Consider the following 14735-nt stretch of genomic DNA (forward strand, 5'->3'; position numbering starts at 1 on the left):
ATTTCGCATTAAAGACCATTGACTGCAGTGGCTTGATTCGAGGGTTTTTGACAATTATCACAATCAGAATTTGAGCCCAGATCATTTACCTTGACTCCGTGATTATTTGCGCCAATCCACGCGCACATTTGAAAATTGCATGGTGTCAAATCTTTACCGAGGTAAATAATGAGGGGGCGCGCAACGGGGGCATCAGAGGGGTGCGTATCTCCATATCCAAGCTCTCCCACACACGGTCTCACACTCTTCTTCGCACTCGTTATCTGACCTCTAGTTTCGCATCTCACACACACACACACACACACAACCTAGCGCACGCACACACACCTTCCAACCCCCCCCCCCCCCCCCCCCACGAGCAATAGCTTATGGAAATACAATTTTAAGTCAAATATTTATGTCTCATGTCTAATGTAACCGGTCTATGGGCCATGCAATTACAAGCAACTTTTCTGTTAAATTGTGTAAATGTAATGTATTGTGGGCAGAACTCCGTATAAAGCTATAGCCTAATTTTCAATGCTATTTCTAAATATTTTTTTTCAAAGTCAGATATTGGCCCAATTTAGACACTTTCCTCCAATTAAGACCTCGATGAGTTTGGCATATAATCTTCATCATGAGGATATGGTCTACATGGCTGCACGTCAGGAAGGAGCCTAGGCTTTTTAAATAAACATAAAGCAAAGATATTATAACCTACACATTTAAAACTTTGCAGAGAGGTTTTACTAATGATTTGTTGTTGTTTCGGTTGTTTTACTACCGTGTTCCCATTTCCCATTGTTTTCACGCCCAGTGAAACTTTCGTATGTTATTCTCCTTTATTCTGAGGATTCAGTCACTGTGACTGACAAGCACTGGCTTGGACAGCGCATGCTCCCTCTTGCTTTATCACATGACCGTAAAAATTGGAAACAGGAAGTGAAGAATGTTGTTATGAAGAGGAGAGAAGTGTCGGTCAGAGGAAGAAGAAGCATCAAATATCGTTGACAATGTCTCTCTTTAACGCAAGTGCCTTGTTTATTATGTTGATAATGTACAGTATCATAACTGCATCAACCGAGGGCGTAAACACCATTATCCCAAATTCAGATCCCAGCCCAGACGGCGCAGTTCTGGGACCGGTTGTGTCCGAGTTGGCCGTATCCCAGTCTAGTTTTGGTCCACACGTCTCTCTCAACTTCTTGTCAGCTTTTACAGAAGATCTGGAGGGCAGCGATTATTGCGTCGAGCTACTGCGTATCTTTGGACAGCGATACGTTTCAAATGTCAATTGCTTGGTGTCAAATGCGCGTCCTGTCCAAGTGTGTGAGAACTGCTTAGTCCATTACAACAGTCTGACTGAGATCTACACCAACATCTCATCGGACCAGGTGGACGATTTTATTTTTAACCTAACTATAAAATCATAACCATTAATTCGTTCTTGTTTGCTCTTCCTTGTTGTGGCGCGAGTGTAATTGGTGGGCACTGGTCACATGTCCCATATCTCGTGATAAAGGATGTTTGGAAAAACATTTGAGGAACTTGGCTCAGATCACAAGACCTTAACAAGTCAAACATACTGCCATAGTCTTACTACGTGGCTAGTAACAAATGTTAGCCGTACTATTGTAACGATTATTGTCAGTTTTGGAAAAGATTGCCTCTTTCTCCTTTTTCATGGTTAGAGTTAAAATGAGCTTTATTGTCTCTGATCAGAATACGGCAATCTCAATCATGACAGACCCTCAAACCACTAATACACTAACGCCTTTCTATTCTTCAAACATTTTTCTACTGCTTATTGTTATTGTTATAATTTTCATTACCAATCTCAAATGTCTAATTTACAAGATGCAAACATAAAATAATGTATTATGCATCATCGGGTAATGCATTACCCTTGTGTATGAAATATGCTATATAAATAAAGTTGCCTTGCCTTTCTAGATGGGCCCTGGCAACGTCAGCTGCAGGGACAGTCTCCTGCGCTCTGACAGACTAATGCTGATCTATCTGCTGTATGACAACTTGGAGGAGATCTGGACTACCTCAGGCTGTGACCGTGAGTTACCTGGCTGATCCGTTTAAACATATGTGCTTATGTATCAACATGGGTATAACTGGAGGATGTGGGATAGGGCAATTGTAAAAAGATAGTATGGTTTGTTAAAAAACATTTTACTGCGATTTTACATCTACAAACTGACATCTCTGACACCGTAAAAGCCAAGTACTGTCATATTTTGAGCATTTTACTCTTATCCATAGCCACAATTAAATTTGACACAACCATGTAGATTGCCAACATTTTCCCTAATAACATTTTCCAAAATTAGACAGTCGGATTATGTCCATATATTGTTTCACAGTGGGCCATTTCAGTAAAGGTTAATCTTTGATGTCACTGTCTCCAAGATTGTGTCAACAAAGGACTTAACCAGCTGACCAATGACACATTCTACTTCATGGCTGTCCTCAACCAAACCCGTTCCTGCTTTGAGAGGTACCAACAAGTGCGTAAGTCTTTGTGGTTGTGGTTTCTGAAATGCAAATAACCAATGCCAAGGCATCTTAGGTCGGCTTGGAAGGTCATCAACAAAAAGTGAAGCCGGTTTGTACATGTATTGTGTTTCCACTAAAGCAGGGAAACCACTCAGAGCTGTGTATGGAGTGCAAGGCGACATACAAGGGACTGAATGAGCTGTATGGACGCATGGAGAAGAACAGCACTCTGTGCATTGACATCGAGGACGCGGTACGTTACTCAGCTCAAGGACTGTATCCTATTCACCTCATGTTTTATAAAATATATATATATATATATATATGTTTGTGTGTGTGTACATGAAGCCTTAATTTTAACAAAACAGCTTAAGTTGGAGATTGTCTTTCAAAAGGTCTGAAAACTAGAGAAGAGTGACATCAGTCAAAAAGATGAAGCTTTGCACAGTTGAGCTGCTATGGCCGACAAGAATAAGAAAGTGACAAGCAGCTAGATTTGGAGTTTGGAGAGAGAGCCTGGCAGCTAGATTCAGTGTATAGCAAGAGACAGAGCTACATTCAGAGTGTGGAGAGACAGAGACCAACAGGCAGCAAGATTCAGAGTATGGAGAATCAGCGAGACAAACAGGCAGCTACATTCAGAGTATAGAAAGAGAGACAGCGCTAGATTCAGAGTGTGGAGAGACAAGGAGACAGACAGCTAAATTCAGAGTATGGAGAGACAGCGAGACAGACAGGCAGCTAGATTCAGAGTGTGGAGAGACACGGAGACAGACAGCTAAATTCAGAGTATGGAGAGACAGCGAGACAGACAGGCAGCTAGATTCAGAGTGTGGAGAGCCAGCGAGACAGACAGGCAGCTACATTCAGAGTATGGAGAGACAGCGAGACAGACAGGCAGCTACATTCAGAGTATGGAGAGACAGCGAGACACAGGCAGCTACATTCAGAGTATCGAGAGAGAGACATTGTCCCCATTGTGATGATCTAATCTGTTGTGGTGTCCGGGGTGTATGTGTTTGTGTGATAAACCTTGTCTGTCTGGTAGATGAATATGACCCGTAGACAGTGGAGTAAGAACTTCAACTGTTCATTGCCCCGTGAGGAGACGGTTCCTGTCATCGCCGTGTCCAGCTTCATGCTCTTTCTGCCCATCATCTTCTACTTGAGCAGCTTCCTTCACTCTGAACAAAAGAAACGCAAGCTCATACACCGTGAGTAACCTTCTAATTCCCCTATTGTTACACTCTGTGTGTGTGTGTGTGTGTGTGTGTGTATGTGTGTGTGTGTGTGTGTGTGTGGGGGGGGTGTCTGTGTGTTGGGGTATGGAAGTTTGGTCCTAGTTTTTCATGGGGTTGGGATCACAGGTTTTACTGGTGAAAGTATGGACAGTTCTTGGTTGACATGGTAGATCGAGACTAAGTCAGCACTTTTCTCCCTCCTCTCTAACACTGTTGTTCATTCCCTTTCTCCCTCCTCTCTCTGACAACTGTTCCTCCCATCGTCCCATCTCCAGCCAAACGGGCGAAGTCCAGCACCAGTCTCATGAACATCCAGGATAAATTCAGCTGAGTGGAGCAAGGGATGAGGAAGAATAGGAACGGTTTTCCTACTCAGTTTGTCCAGAACAACTTCTAGGAACCTCTTGAAATGAGTTGTAATTTATTTGAGTTGTAATTTATTTGCCTGTGGACACCAATGGCAGGACTCCACAAAAGGTCCCTGTGAAGTCCAAACAGGACAACGCCAAATCATCAGTGTTAAAATATGAAATGTTTATTTTAATGCATTGAATTAAATTAAAAAGAAAATGTTAAAAGTGCAAAGCTGAAATGTATCTGCACTACCCCCCATCACCACCACCATAGTCAAATACATATGACACATAAGGCCCGCTCCCCATAGAGGGTATGCTGGACTATACTGGGGCTTGGATGACTACAGACATACCAGCTGCTATGTGAGGTTGAAGTATTATATGTGTTAATTATCTTTTCCTGTGAGGAAGGAAGAAATGGGTTTTGTGTCACTAATGTGAGCCCACTGTAAAGCTGGTAAGGACAGACAGAAAGCACTTGATGGCCATTAGTGGTGAAACATATCCCCAGTGTTAAGGGATGGAGGGAGAGAAGGCCACATCTGAAATACAACATAAAAAAGGAAGTACATAATGTAGCCTATAGGTGAGAGCACTCCCTGGTATCACAAACCAACCTTCTTTCCTTGCCAAGGAGCTATTAAGCTTTTTGTCCAACTCGACTAGCTTCTATTAGCCTGCTAACTGGGCTGCTATGAACGTCTCCAATTCTCCATATTCATCTGATACTGTGAATTTGATTCACTGTAATTAGATGGGTAGCCTATTACGCAATTTAAGATAACATGTTCTCATATTGGATGCCTCTTTAGAGTGAATGTTTACATAATTTTTTTTTGACAAAATGCTTATCAAACAAGAGTATCAAATGGACTATTAGTTCTGATCAGGAGGATTAATTTCATGTATTCGTTGAATATGTATTTAAAAAACTGAATTTTTTTTAACTTTTAAGATTGGGGGTTAAGATTACAATCTCAACTGTCTTTATTTCCCATCAGAATTATTCAGTCACATCATAATATCAATTAATAAAACATTTTATGTGTCAACGCATCGCTTTACAATTGTTTTGTGTTCTTTTTATTCTTTGTACTCTATTCATTGGGGTCATCATTTCTAGGGCCACTGTATTTTCAAGAGGACTGCTGTGGTGTAATAGTGAAAGAGCTATTTCTTCACACAGACATGCTTCTTGTTTTCGGGTTACATGGCTTTTTTGTTAGATTGCAACGGGGCCGGTGTTTCTCGGTCATAGCAGCTAATCTAAAAGTGGGATAGAGATGCGGGGCCGAATAATCTCGACAACACATCCGTTTTAACTCCCTTGGCTTTTTGGTATTATGGATCGCAGCCATTGTATCCCTGCTGGCCAGAACACCGGTTCTAATAGCCTTACCTTTAGCCCCTGATATCCCGAATCATATGATCCCGTTGCGCCCCGGAGAAAAGCTGAAACACGGCCTTTCATTCGCGCGCCTTCGCTCACTGAGCGACTCGTGCAAGGCTATGGCCAGAGCTCGAGAATGACAGCTTTCATTTCAGTTAAGCCTCGTGGCTTTTTGCGGCACACTGGGTTCTCCGGTAAGCGGTGCTCGAAGTCATAAAAGTCTTGAGGCCTCCTGAGCCGTTAACGAGAATGCAAGTGATCCTAAAGCCGCCACGTGACGGAGAAAACTGATGGCAAAGCTGAAATACTTAAGGATTCAGTGACGTGTCATTAAGGCACGTAACATCTTTACATTCTGACTGGGGGAAATATGGCCTGGAATATTTAGACTCACGTCACTTTTCGCCTCAAGTATCAGGAAAGTGACTTTGAACCTTTAGCAGCTTTATGTAATTATTATGAAATGGTATAATCAGATCTGCAATTTGGAGCATTCATACTGTATGCCACATCCTTTGGCTAGGCTGAAGTTTGCCTGCCGTTTAAAACGCATCTGGTCTTTTATGTGTGCGTTTGCCTCTCCAGAACATTGACCTCCACAAATAATTTCTTCCATTATGAAATGTGTCTTTTTATCCCACTCCCCCCGTCTTCCTTTCTCTGTTTCTCTCTTTTCAAGAATATGTAATCATTTAACCTGCAGAGAAGGGTACCTAAGGGCATCACTGATGCAATCCCACATTTCTGTGCACCACTGGACGCCCTGCTATAACAGGTCTAATACCTTCGCAAGGAGCTTTCACAGAAATTTCCTGTTCTAATAATTTCACAGTAAGTGACCTTTTATTTGAATAGAAAATACGATTCTGGAAACTGACTTATACTCTGCCCTCTCAAGCTTTAATTAATGCTTCGGTTTGTCTAACCTTTATTCAACCAGTAACTTGTGTAAGATTGTGGTCTTCGTGTTTGAACGATAAAGACGTCAGTTCGTTGGGTCACTTTGGTTTACAGATTGTTTCTGACACTGCTTACCTTTATTTTAACTGAGTAAAAAGGCAAAATAACAGTTGTAAAACTGAGCCATGACCTTGAAGAGAAAAGAACAATAGGACAAAGAAAGAAAAGACAGACATGAGGCTTATGTTTCACTCCTATAAGCCTCTACATACTTTCGTAATGTGTGAAGTGTTGGGTAACTCACCACTAAAGCTGGTAAGGACACAACAAAGGATCTAGGGGGTAAGAGGGTAAGAGGAGGACAGAGTTGGGAGTTGAATTGGGCGCACTGCAATATACAATCCTCAACTCTACAATGTGCAGTATGGCAACCATGACCACTCATCTTCTGTCTCATGGTCAGAGTGATTTAGCAGTGTTCATCGAGGTATACCATGCTATCACTTTTAAAGGCCCTGCAAAAGGTAAACAGCAGTTAAAGAGATTACATTTACATTTAGTCATTTAGCAGACACTCTTATCCAGAGCGACTTACAGTAAGTACAGGGACATTCCCCCGAGGCAAGTAGGGTGAAGTGCCTTGCCCAAGGACACAACGTCAGTTGGCATGACCGGGAATCGAACTGGCAACCTTCGGATTACTAGCCCGATTCCCTCACAGCTCAGCCACCTGACTCCCTCTGATGAGAGATATCTCATCAGTAATGGCAGCCTTTATTGGTTCATAAAAATCTGTAGGAAATTAATATTATCCTAAACATTTCTAAACCCTGCCTTCCTTTTTCTGCCATTTTACTTTTTATTTTTTCAATTTGTCAAGAAATGATCAAATCTTGTTCTTTACAAATGGCTTTTGTGTGTGTGTGTTGCAGTACTTTCTACAAGGTCATGGCCTACTAATAGCTTCCAATCCTGAGCCCTTCACCACCATGCAGCCCTATTCCTGTATTCGGGTATTCTGCGGCCTCCCATGTTATGAAGTAGCCAATGTTTCCTTCTTCACGGTAATATTAAGAAACTGTTAGTTAGGACTTAAGTTGTTGTGCAAAAACTGTAACCCTTTAAGCTGTCAATTAATGACCTGGCTGCAAGTGAAGGAAAGCTAAGCCACCTCTCAATGCCTTCACCATCAATATGATGCTTTGTTGGTGAGGGAGTAAACATACAGGCCTGGGAGGCACAAACACACACACACACACACAAATGCAAGCACACACACACACACAAATGCAAGCACACACAGAGCATGTGCAGCGAAGTGAAGGAGCTTTAGTTTACACCTGCAAGAGGGGTCAAAGTCTGTCAATCCATGGTTTTATGGAATTATGATGGATTATAGAATCACTCTCTTACAGCAGTCATTCAGTTTGTAATCTCAGCATCTTGATGCAAAACCCTCCTCCTCAACTCTCTCTCTCTCTCTCTCTCTCTCTCTCTCTCTCTCTCTTTCTTTCTAAAAGACCATTGAAAGTTACCCCCCCCCCATGTCCCACCCCTGTCACAATAGTCTTATGACAGGTCAGCTGTTGGTGACATAACATATGCTGGATCATATGTCAGAAACCTTTGCTGGCTGACTTGTGTCCCCTGTGGCATAATGATGTGGATGGCAGAGAAGGGGCCACTTCAGTGCCCCCAGAGCGGGGGTCTCATCCCAGGGGGGCCGGGGCTGCCAGGGGGGCAGGGAGGTGGGGGGCACCTCTTAAGGGCAAGAACATCTGACCCCCGGTGGCACAGACTGATGGATGTGCCCATGGTCTTGCCATCAGCTTGAGAAGACACTTATTCACTTGTTCTTTGTCTCTGGTGTGTGTGTGTGTGTGTGTGTGTGTGTGTGCGTGTGTAAGGGGCAGAAGATTTAATTTGGTCAGGGAACAGTGATGGGGTGTTGTAATATGTTATTTCCTGTTGCCTGTTGTCTTTGTATGTCCTGTCACAGTAAATCTTACAGTATAACTACATCAATCAAGCAATCAATACATTTATCAATCCTAACCCTTACCATGTTTACCATGTCACAAAGGCCTCTAAAGGGGCTTGAAGCAAGTTTTTGAATAGCAAAAACCCGTCTGTCACACGTGTCAGAAACATGCATCTAGGATTCAGTGTGCCTCTACATTATGTAAAGTAGAGTTCAGAAGAATATCACTTTATTGATCTCCCTTGGGATGTGTCACCATTACAGAGGAATCAAAATAGCAAATGTCGTTACTATCAAGCAGTAAAAACACAAAACACACGTTTGAGTATGAAGAGACATGAAAAAATGTATTCAACAATGATGTTTGATGAAACCAGGGGTAGCTTCGTTCTATGACTCACCAACAGAAAGGTTATACTGCCCTCTGTTGGCAGAAATTGCTATAATCTCTCCTACATCATAGTACCTTCTATTACTAGTAGATGGCAGTAGTTTCATAGCCTGGCTCTGCCCTCATCCTCAATTTGGATTTTGCTTCTGTACTAGGTCTGGGATTTCAGTGCATCAGTCGGTTTTCCGAAACAAATTTTTTGTAGGTCCAATCAGCGAACAGAGGGAGTGGCTGAGAACGATGACGTTGATGTCGTGCACTAGTTTGAGTTGTAGTTCAGTAATGACGGCGGAGAAAGATGCGAGCGAAGCTATTCTGCGGTTGTGGTTGTTAACGCTTGTCAATGGAGTGATCCCAGACCCTCTGTACAAATGAAATGTACGAGGGTCTGGTTAGGACCAGGCTAGTAGTTTCATGGTTTATGCGTGAAATGTGTGTCTGCTAGCTTCATCCTTGCATCAGGTAACTACTTTTGCTACTGTAACAAGTGGGTTGAGTGTGCTCATAATGACATGCTCATAAGTGAGTAGCGTTTTTTAGATCTTTTATGATCTGTGTGTGTGGTATATAGTGTTTGTGTTTGTTATATAGTCATGGTTTGTATCATAGTCCCTGTTTGTAGATAGTCTGTGAGTGTAGAATAGGATGTGCAGTCTAGCTCATGTGTAGTCTTTGTGGTGCAGTCTACAGAATGCATTTAGTTGCTCAGAGTTTCCCCTCATCACTCACTTATGCATGATAAAAATCTGGGTTCAGGCAACCGGGTCAGTTTGAGATAATATGATCCTGTGGTTGCTGATAATCCAGATAGAGGTGACATGGTGGGGTTTGGGGCCTTGAGGCCTCAGACCAGAGTAATGACACTGAGAGACAATCCAAACCATCACAGGCACCATCACACACCTCCGTCTCCTTCAAGTCTGTTTGGACCCAAACACAGCCAAAAATGTGTTTGATCTTGCTCAGGAAAACCGAGACTGCATAGGGTGGATTGGGGGAAGGTGGAGAGGAAAGGAGAGTAGAAGAGGGGGGAGAGGAGAGAAGGGAGGAGAGAAGAGAACATGAAAAGATGGTGGAGAGGAGGGGAGAGGAGAGATTAGGTGAGGTGAGAAGTGGAGGGGAGGAGAGGTAAGGCAACACCAGGAGACATACTGGGAGGGGTAGGGGTTGCAATTATGTTGTCATCTCTAACACACACTGTGTAGGACATACACAGAGCCACATGCAAACAGAGGCCACATGCCTGCATTGTACAAAGCAAACCCAAAGGAACGTAACACACACACACACACATTGTTAACAAACTTATATCTTTCTAACTCTCCTTCCCCATATGTCTCTTTCTCTACCTCTCTACATTCTCTCTCTTTCTCTGCCATACTTCTCTGTATCTCTCTGTTTCTCTTGTATCTGTCTCTCTCTCTACCCCCCTCGATCTCTGTTCCCACTTGTTCATCAGTCTCTGGGCTTCCTGTCAGCTTATTGTCAGCACGTCATACCTCTGTCAGCCAAACATGCTAACACGCTTACACGCTAAACGTGCACTTGCCCGGAATCAAACAGACAGCAGACAGACAGCAGAGACACAGCAGACAGACATGTCAAAGTAAAGGGGCCTCTGGCTCCAGACAGACGTAGAACAATGAGGAAAACTATGGCAGAGATAGACCATGTTATTTATAATGTTTATAAGGTTCTATTCTTTATTCAACTCGAGACTTGCACTGGTTCATCATAGCGAGTAGAAACAGTAGAAACACAATCAGAAAAGATTAGTTCTGGTGCTTTTCTTTAGAAACCGTTTCAAAACCTTTACCGTAAGAGTCTTCTGAAGGTTTGCTGTTTTCATTGTTGGGACAAGGAGAAACAAAGGAGATGGAGGCAGAGGAGATGAAGGCAGAGGAGATGGAGGCAGTGGAGATGGAGGCAGTGGAGATGGAGGCAGTGGAGATGGAGGCAGACTGATGCCTGTTCTGTTGCTGGGCAGCAGAGCGTTTTCTCTACAAACACAACCAAGCTCAGGCATTCCATGGACAAATGGCTACTGTTCACTCTTTATACAGCCCACAACAGTCTGGCAGCTAGACACACACACACACACACACTCACACACAGCGAAACAAGCCGAGAATGACTGCTATATAAAGCATTGTTACCCATGGTGTTCAAGCATGTTGAGACTCTTTTCTGACGTCTAATTGACCTCACGTGAGCCCAGCTCTCAAACTAGCCCATGGCTAATGCTCACAGTCTCACACAAAATGGCGACTGGCCTCATGGCCACTGACTGGTACACTGACTTCCATTAAACGTTCCACTGATGTCTGGGGGTAGCTTTCATGTTATACTCAGTGCTAGACCTGAAGAAGTGTTAACAGTGTAAATTGCGTGAGCATTTTGTGCTGAATGTTGTTATTCATTATTTCATGACATTGAATGTGGAAAGGAACTTCCTTTCCAGATTACCACATGGGTGCAGTGTTGTGATTTCCAATGCTGGGAGGACATCTGTTGTGACTGGAGTGGGGTTGTGCTTTGTGCGTGTGCTGTTTGGGAGTGTTGCAGATGTTTTGCATGGTTTAGTGTGTGTGACTATATAAGTGCATACACATGTCTACACTTGTGTGTGTGTGTGTTACTGTGATTGTTAATGTGTGTGTGTGCTCATTGTATGTGTTCATGGAGGTGTGTGTGTGTGTGAGCCTAGCAGGGGTTCAGTGGTATGGATTATGTTGCTCTGGGCTGTATTGAGAGTGCCCAGCCAGGCGTGAGGGGAGGAGGAGAAAGGGGGTATTGTTATGGTCCAGATGAGTGTCAGAGGTGCCTCACAAAATAAATTCACTCACAGGAGCTTAACTGAAACACGGTCAGGACAACAGCCCTGTAGACCATGACCACTGCTGAACACTAGCAATAACGGTCCTGGGGTTAAACATATCAACTCAGATGGCTGCTCATATTTACAGTGCTGGTTCAAGGGAGGAGGACTGGACTACTCAGGGCGGAGGATGAATCTCCCCGCATAGGACAAGTGTTACTGTGGGCGAAGCTGTGTGGGTGTAATTTTGTGGGTGTTCGTCTGTGTGTGTAACAGTGTTCGTCTGAGTGAATGTAACAGTGTGTGTCCACACACTTTCTCACTCTCTTTTGCACTCCCTGTTCTGACATCTGTTTAGTATCTCTGGGTGGGGGCAAGTGTGTGTGTGTGTGTGTCTGTTTGTGTGTCTGCCACAGACGTTGAGGGAGCGTTTCCCCAGAGTGATTTACTCCCTGCAAAACATTAGATAGAGCTCTGCTACAAAAGAATGGAAGAGTTATGGGGCAGAAACTCTGTTAGGCCTAGGCCCTCTGGGCCTTAAGGGGAGACCAGGGACTCGCCTAGCTGTCTCCCCCCGGCCCACTGCCCTTTTATGGGCTTCCTAGCGTACTTTTGGTCAGTGATTTATATGTCTCCATCTGGTGCTGTGGGTTTGATCAGAGAAGAGTTCAAGATGGAGTCCTGTTTCAGCGGCACTAGTGTGAGACTGGGGTGACAGGGGTGGTCAGGGAATATAATCTATCTGTCTGTCTGTGTTAATTTATCTATCCTAACTTACATGAATCTAACTATGGGAAAACACTTTACATGGAAATATATTGACTGTTCATCGACCCTTGTTTTGTTTTTGACTACATACACTTGTAATGACTACTATACTAAATATATGTACAATTGGTGTCTTCTAGACTGCTACTGTTGTCTCACCCGTAGCTCCCTAATCCAGCCACATCACAGGAAACAACAACAACGACAACCAAACAACAACAACATAGACCTCTGTCCGGGTCAGTCAAGATCAGTAGGCTATACGCTTGATCTGTCCTGGACGCACCCCAGTTTCTGGTAAACAGGCAGGAACACCGCCCCAGCACTCCAGGGGAATACTGGAGAAGTACAGCTATTGGATCAGGCACTTTTGTGCTTTGATTGGATGCCAGGGAATGTTCTCCTCTGTGTTAGTGTTTCAGATGAATCCTGGAAGTAACAATAATGTAGCAGTCTGTGTGTGTGTGGGGGGGAGGGTGGGGGGTTGCTGATCTATCAAGAAAGAAAGTAGGTCTGGTGGCATTTTGGGGTAAACGTGACTTGATACGCCTGTGAAGAGTCTGGGAGTTCTGGGATAATGGTGTGATTCACAGGTTGTGTTAGGTGACAGTTACAGAGTCATGTGATGATGCAGCAACAGCCTCTGATGGTAGATGTAGGGCCAGGAGGTTTTCCTATCAACGAGGCCAGGAAACCTCTTTTCCGAAAAGAAAAGACTTTCATGAAAGTTTTTTTATTTTCAAAATAATCAAGGAAAAACTCCAGCATCTTACAGCTATTCTGTTCCATGGCATGACCTGTATTGAAGCACTTCTGGGTGGAATGCAACAGACTGACCTTCCGGTGTCCTGAGTCATGTGACTGATCTGAATGTCCAAGGTTTCCAAGCGAGTCTGTCCAGTGAAATGTTAGGTCCTGGCCATGATAAACGATCCGTGTGACATGGATCTCTCCTCCAGACCAATCCTTTGTTGGGTCCAGGTTGCACCTGAAGGGGGATGTCTGCCAGACCTGCACTCCCCTAACAGAGCTGGAATTGTTGTATTTTCCTTTCCACACATTCTTGGGCTTGTGGTTTCACCTCAACATGCACGCACACACACACAGACACACACAGACACACACAGACACACAGACACACACACACATACAGACACACGTGCACACACACACAGATTGAGGAACATTCATCGGACCTGTACTTTTTCCTCTTGTTACCCAGGGAGGTGCTATGGCTGACTGGCGGTGCTAGCTACACTGTGCACACATGGGAGCGTGGCCTCTGAAGGACCTCGGGGCCCCAAAGTGAAACCACATTGAACCCAGACCAGGGAGGAGGAGTGAGAGACAAACTCAACTCAAATCAGAATGAAAATGATGATCTTGGAGTCACCAGCTGCTCTGTGTGCTCACACAGTAGGTTCTGAGAAATTGTTTGAAAGTTTTCAAAACTTCCCTTTTGTCTGTGAATGTTTTGTGTCCTGTCGAATAATGTTTTTTTTCTTCATTTGGACTCTAGGTCTAGAACTGGGAGTGGGTGTTGCTACAGTTGAATTTAGCCCTGGAAATTGGCTTTGCTACATGTCTTCACCCTCTCCCTTCAAATTAGCTACGTTATCTTTACCTTACAGATTCCATGTTTCAGACTTTTATTTTCGGGCTTCTCCAGCTGTCGCTTGTTCTTGTTTTATTTTATTTTATGTGACACCAGGGAAATCTGGTCCACCTCTACTTCTCTCCCAGCTAATTAATGTGTGAACTAATTGCGTGGCTAACTTTAACATAGCGCCAGCCTACTTCCATCTGCCCGTTGTCTATAAAAGGATGTTGGGGGAGAGGGAGCTAGCCTGGTGACGCTGACACAGAATCTCATTTTAGAATGTTCTAGCTGGTTCTATCTCCGGGGGAACCAGCTTGTGGGTCTCTGAGCTGGAGTGAGCTGGTTCAGATGTGAGGGTGTGCTGAAGGGAGGCGGAAGTCTGTGTGTGTGTGTGTGTGTGCGTCGGAGTGAGCTCTTACAACTATGGAGACGAGGCATCTCTGGATAAGACATCTGACTAACAGATGTTTTTATACCTGCTCCATGGCCTGATTTTCATTGGCCTGATTTGATGTAGCGAGCCAATCAGAGAAAGGCATCACAAACATCCTGAAGATTACCAAGGGGACTTCTGACAGCAGGAAGATGTGCTGAATGACCATATGTCTATAGGTAGAGAATACATTATAATGGAGCTAGGAAGCTGAAACATGTTTCCATTTTCAAAACAGGGAACTGACTAACAGGTGTGAAAACCACAGAATGAATGTATCAGCATGTTTCAGGAAGGAGGTGGGGTAGGAGTTAAACATGGATGTATTGGATCTCCCCAGGCAACAACAGTGATTTGTAGAGAGGAG

General features: G+C 43.9%; 1 protein-coding gene across 3 annotated transcripts; it reads left to right on the forward strand.

The window, feature by feature from the left end:
- Positions 1–924: 924 nt before the first annotated feature.
- Positions 925–5125, forward strand: ostm1 (osteoclastogenesis associated transmembrane protein 1). 3 transcript variants are annotated; one of them, XM_067242423.1, is made up of 6 exons: positions 925–1376; positions 1936–2050; positions 2404–2501; positions 2630–2743; positions 3539–3704; positions 4007–5125. In XM_067242423.1, the coding sequence occupies exons 1-6, from the start codon at positions 996–998 to the stop codon at positions 4060–4062; spliced, it is 930 nt and encodes a 309-aa protein (XP_067098524.1). In that variant the 5' UTR covers positions 925–995; the 3' UTR covers positions 4063–5125. The 3 variants fall into 3 exon arrangements, with proteins under 3 accessions (XP_067098524.1, XP_067098525.1, XP_067098527.1); XM_067242424.1 differs by having other exon boundaries at positions 2633–2743; XM_067242426.1 differs by having other exon boundaries at positions 936–1010.
- Positions 5126–14735: the final 9610 nt, after the last annotated feature.

This window comes from Osmerus mordax, chromosome 8, assembly GCF_038355195.1.
Source record: "Osmerus mordax isolate fOsmMor3 chromosome 8, fOsmMor3.pri, whole genome shotgun sequence".
NCBI classification, from domain to species: Eukaryota; Metazoa; Chordata; class Actinopteri; order Osmeriformes; family Osmeridae; genus Osmerus; species Osmerus mordax.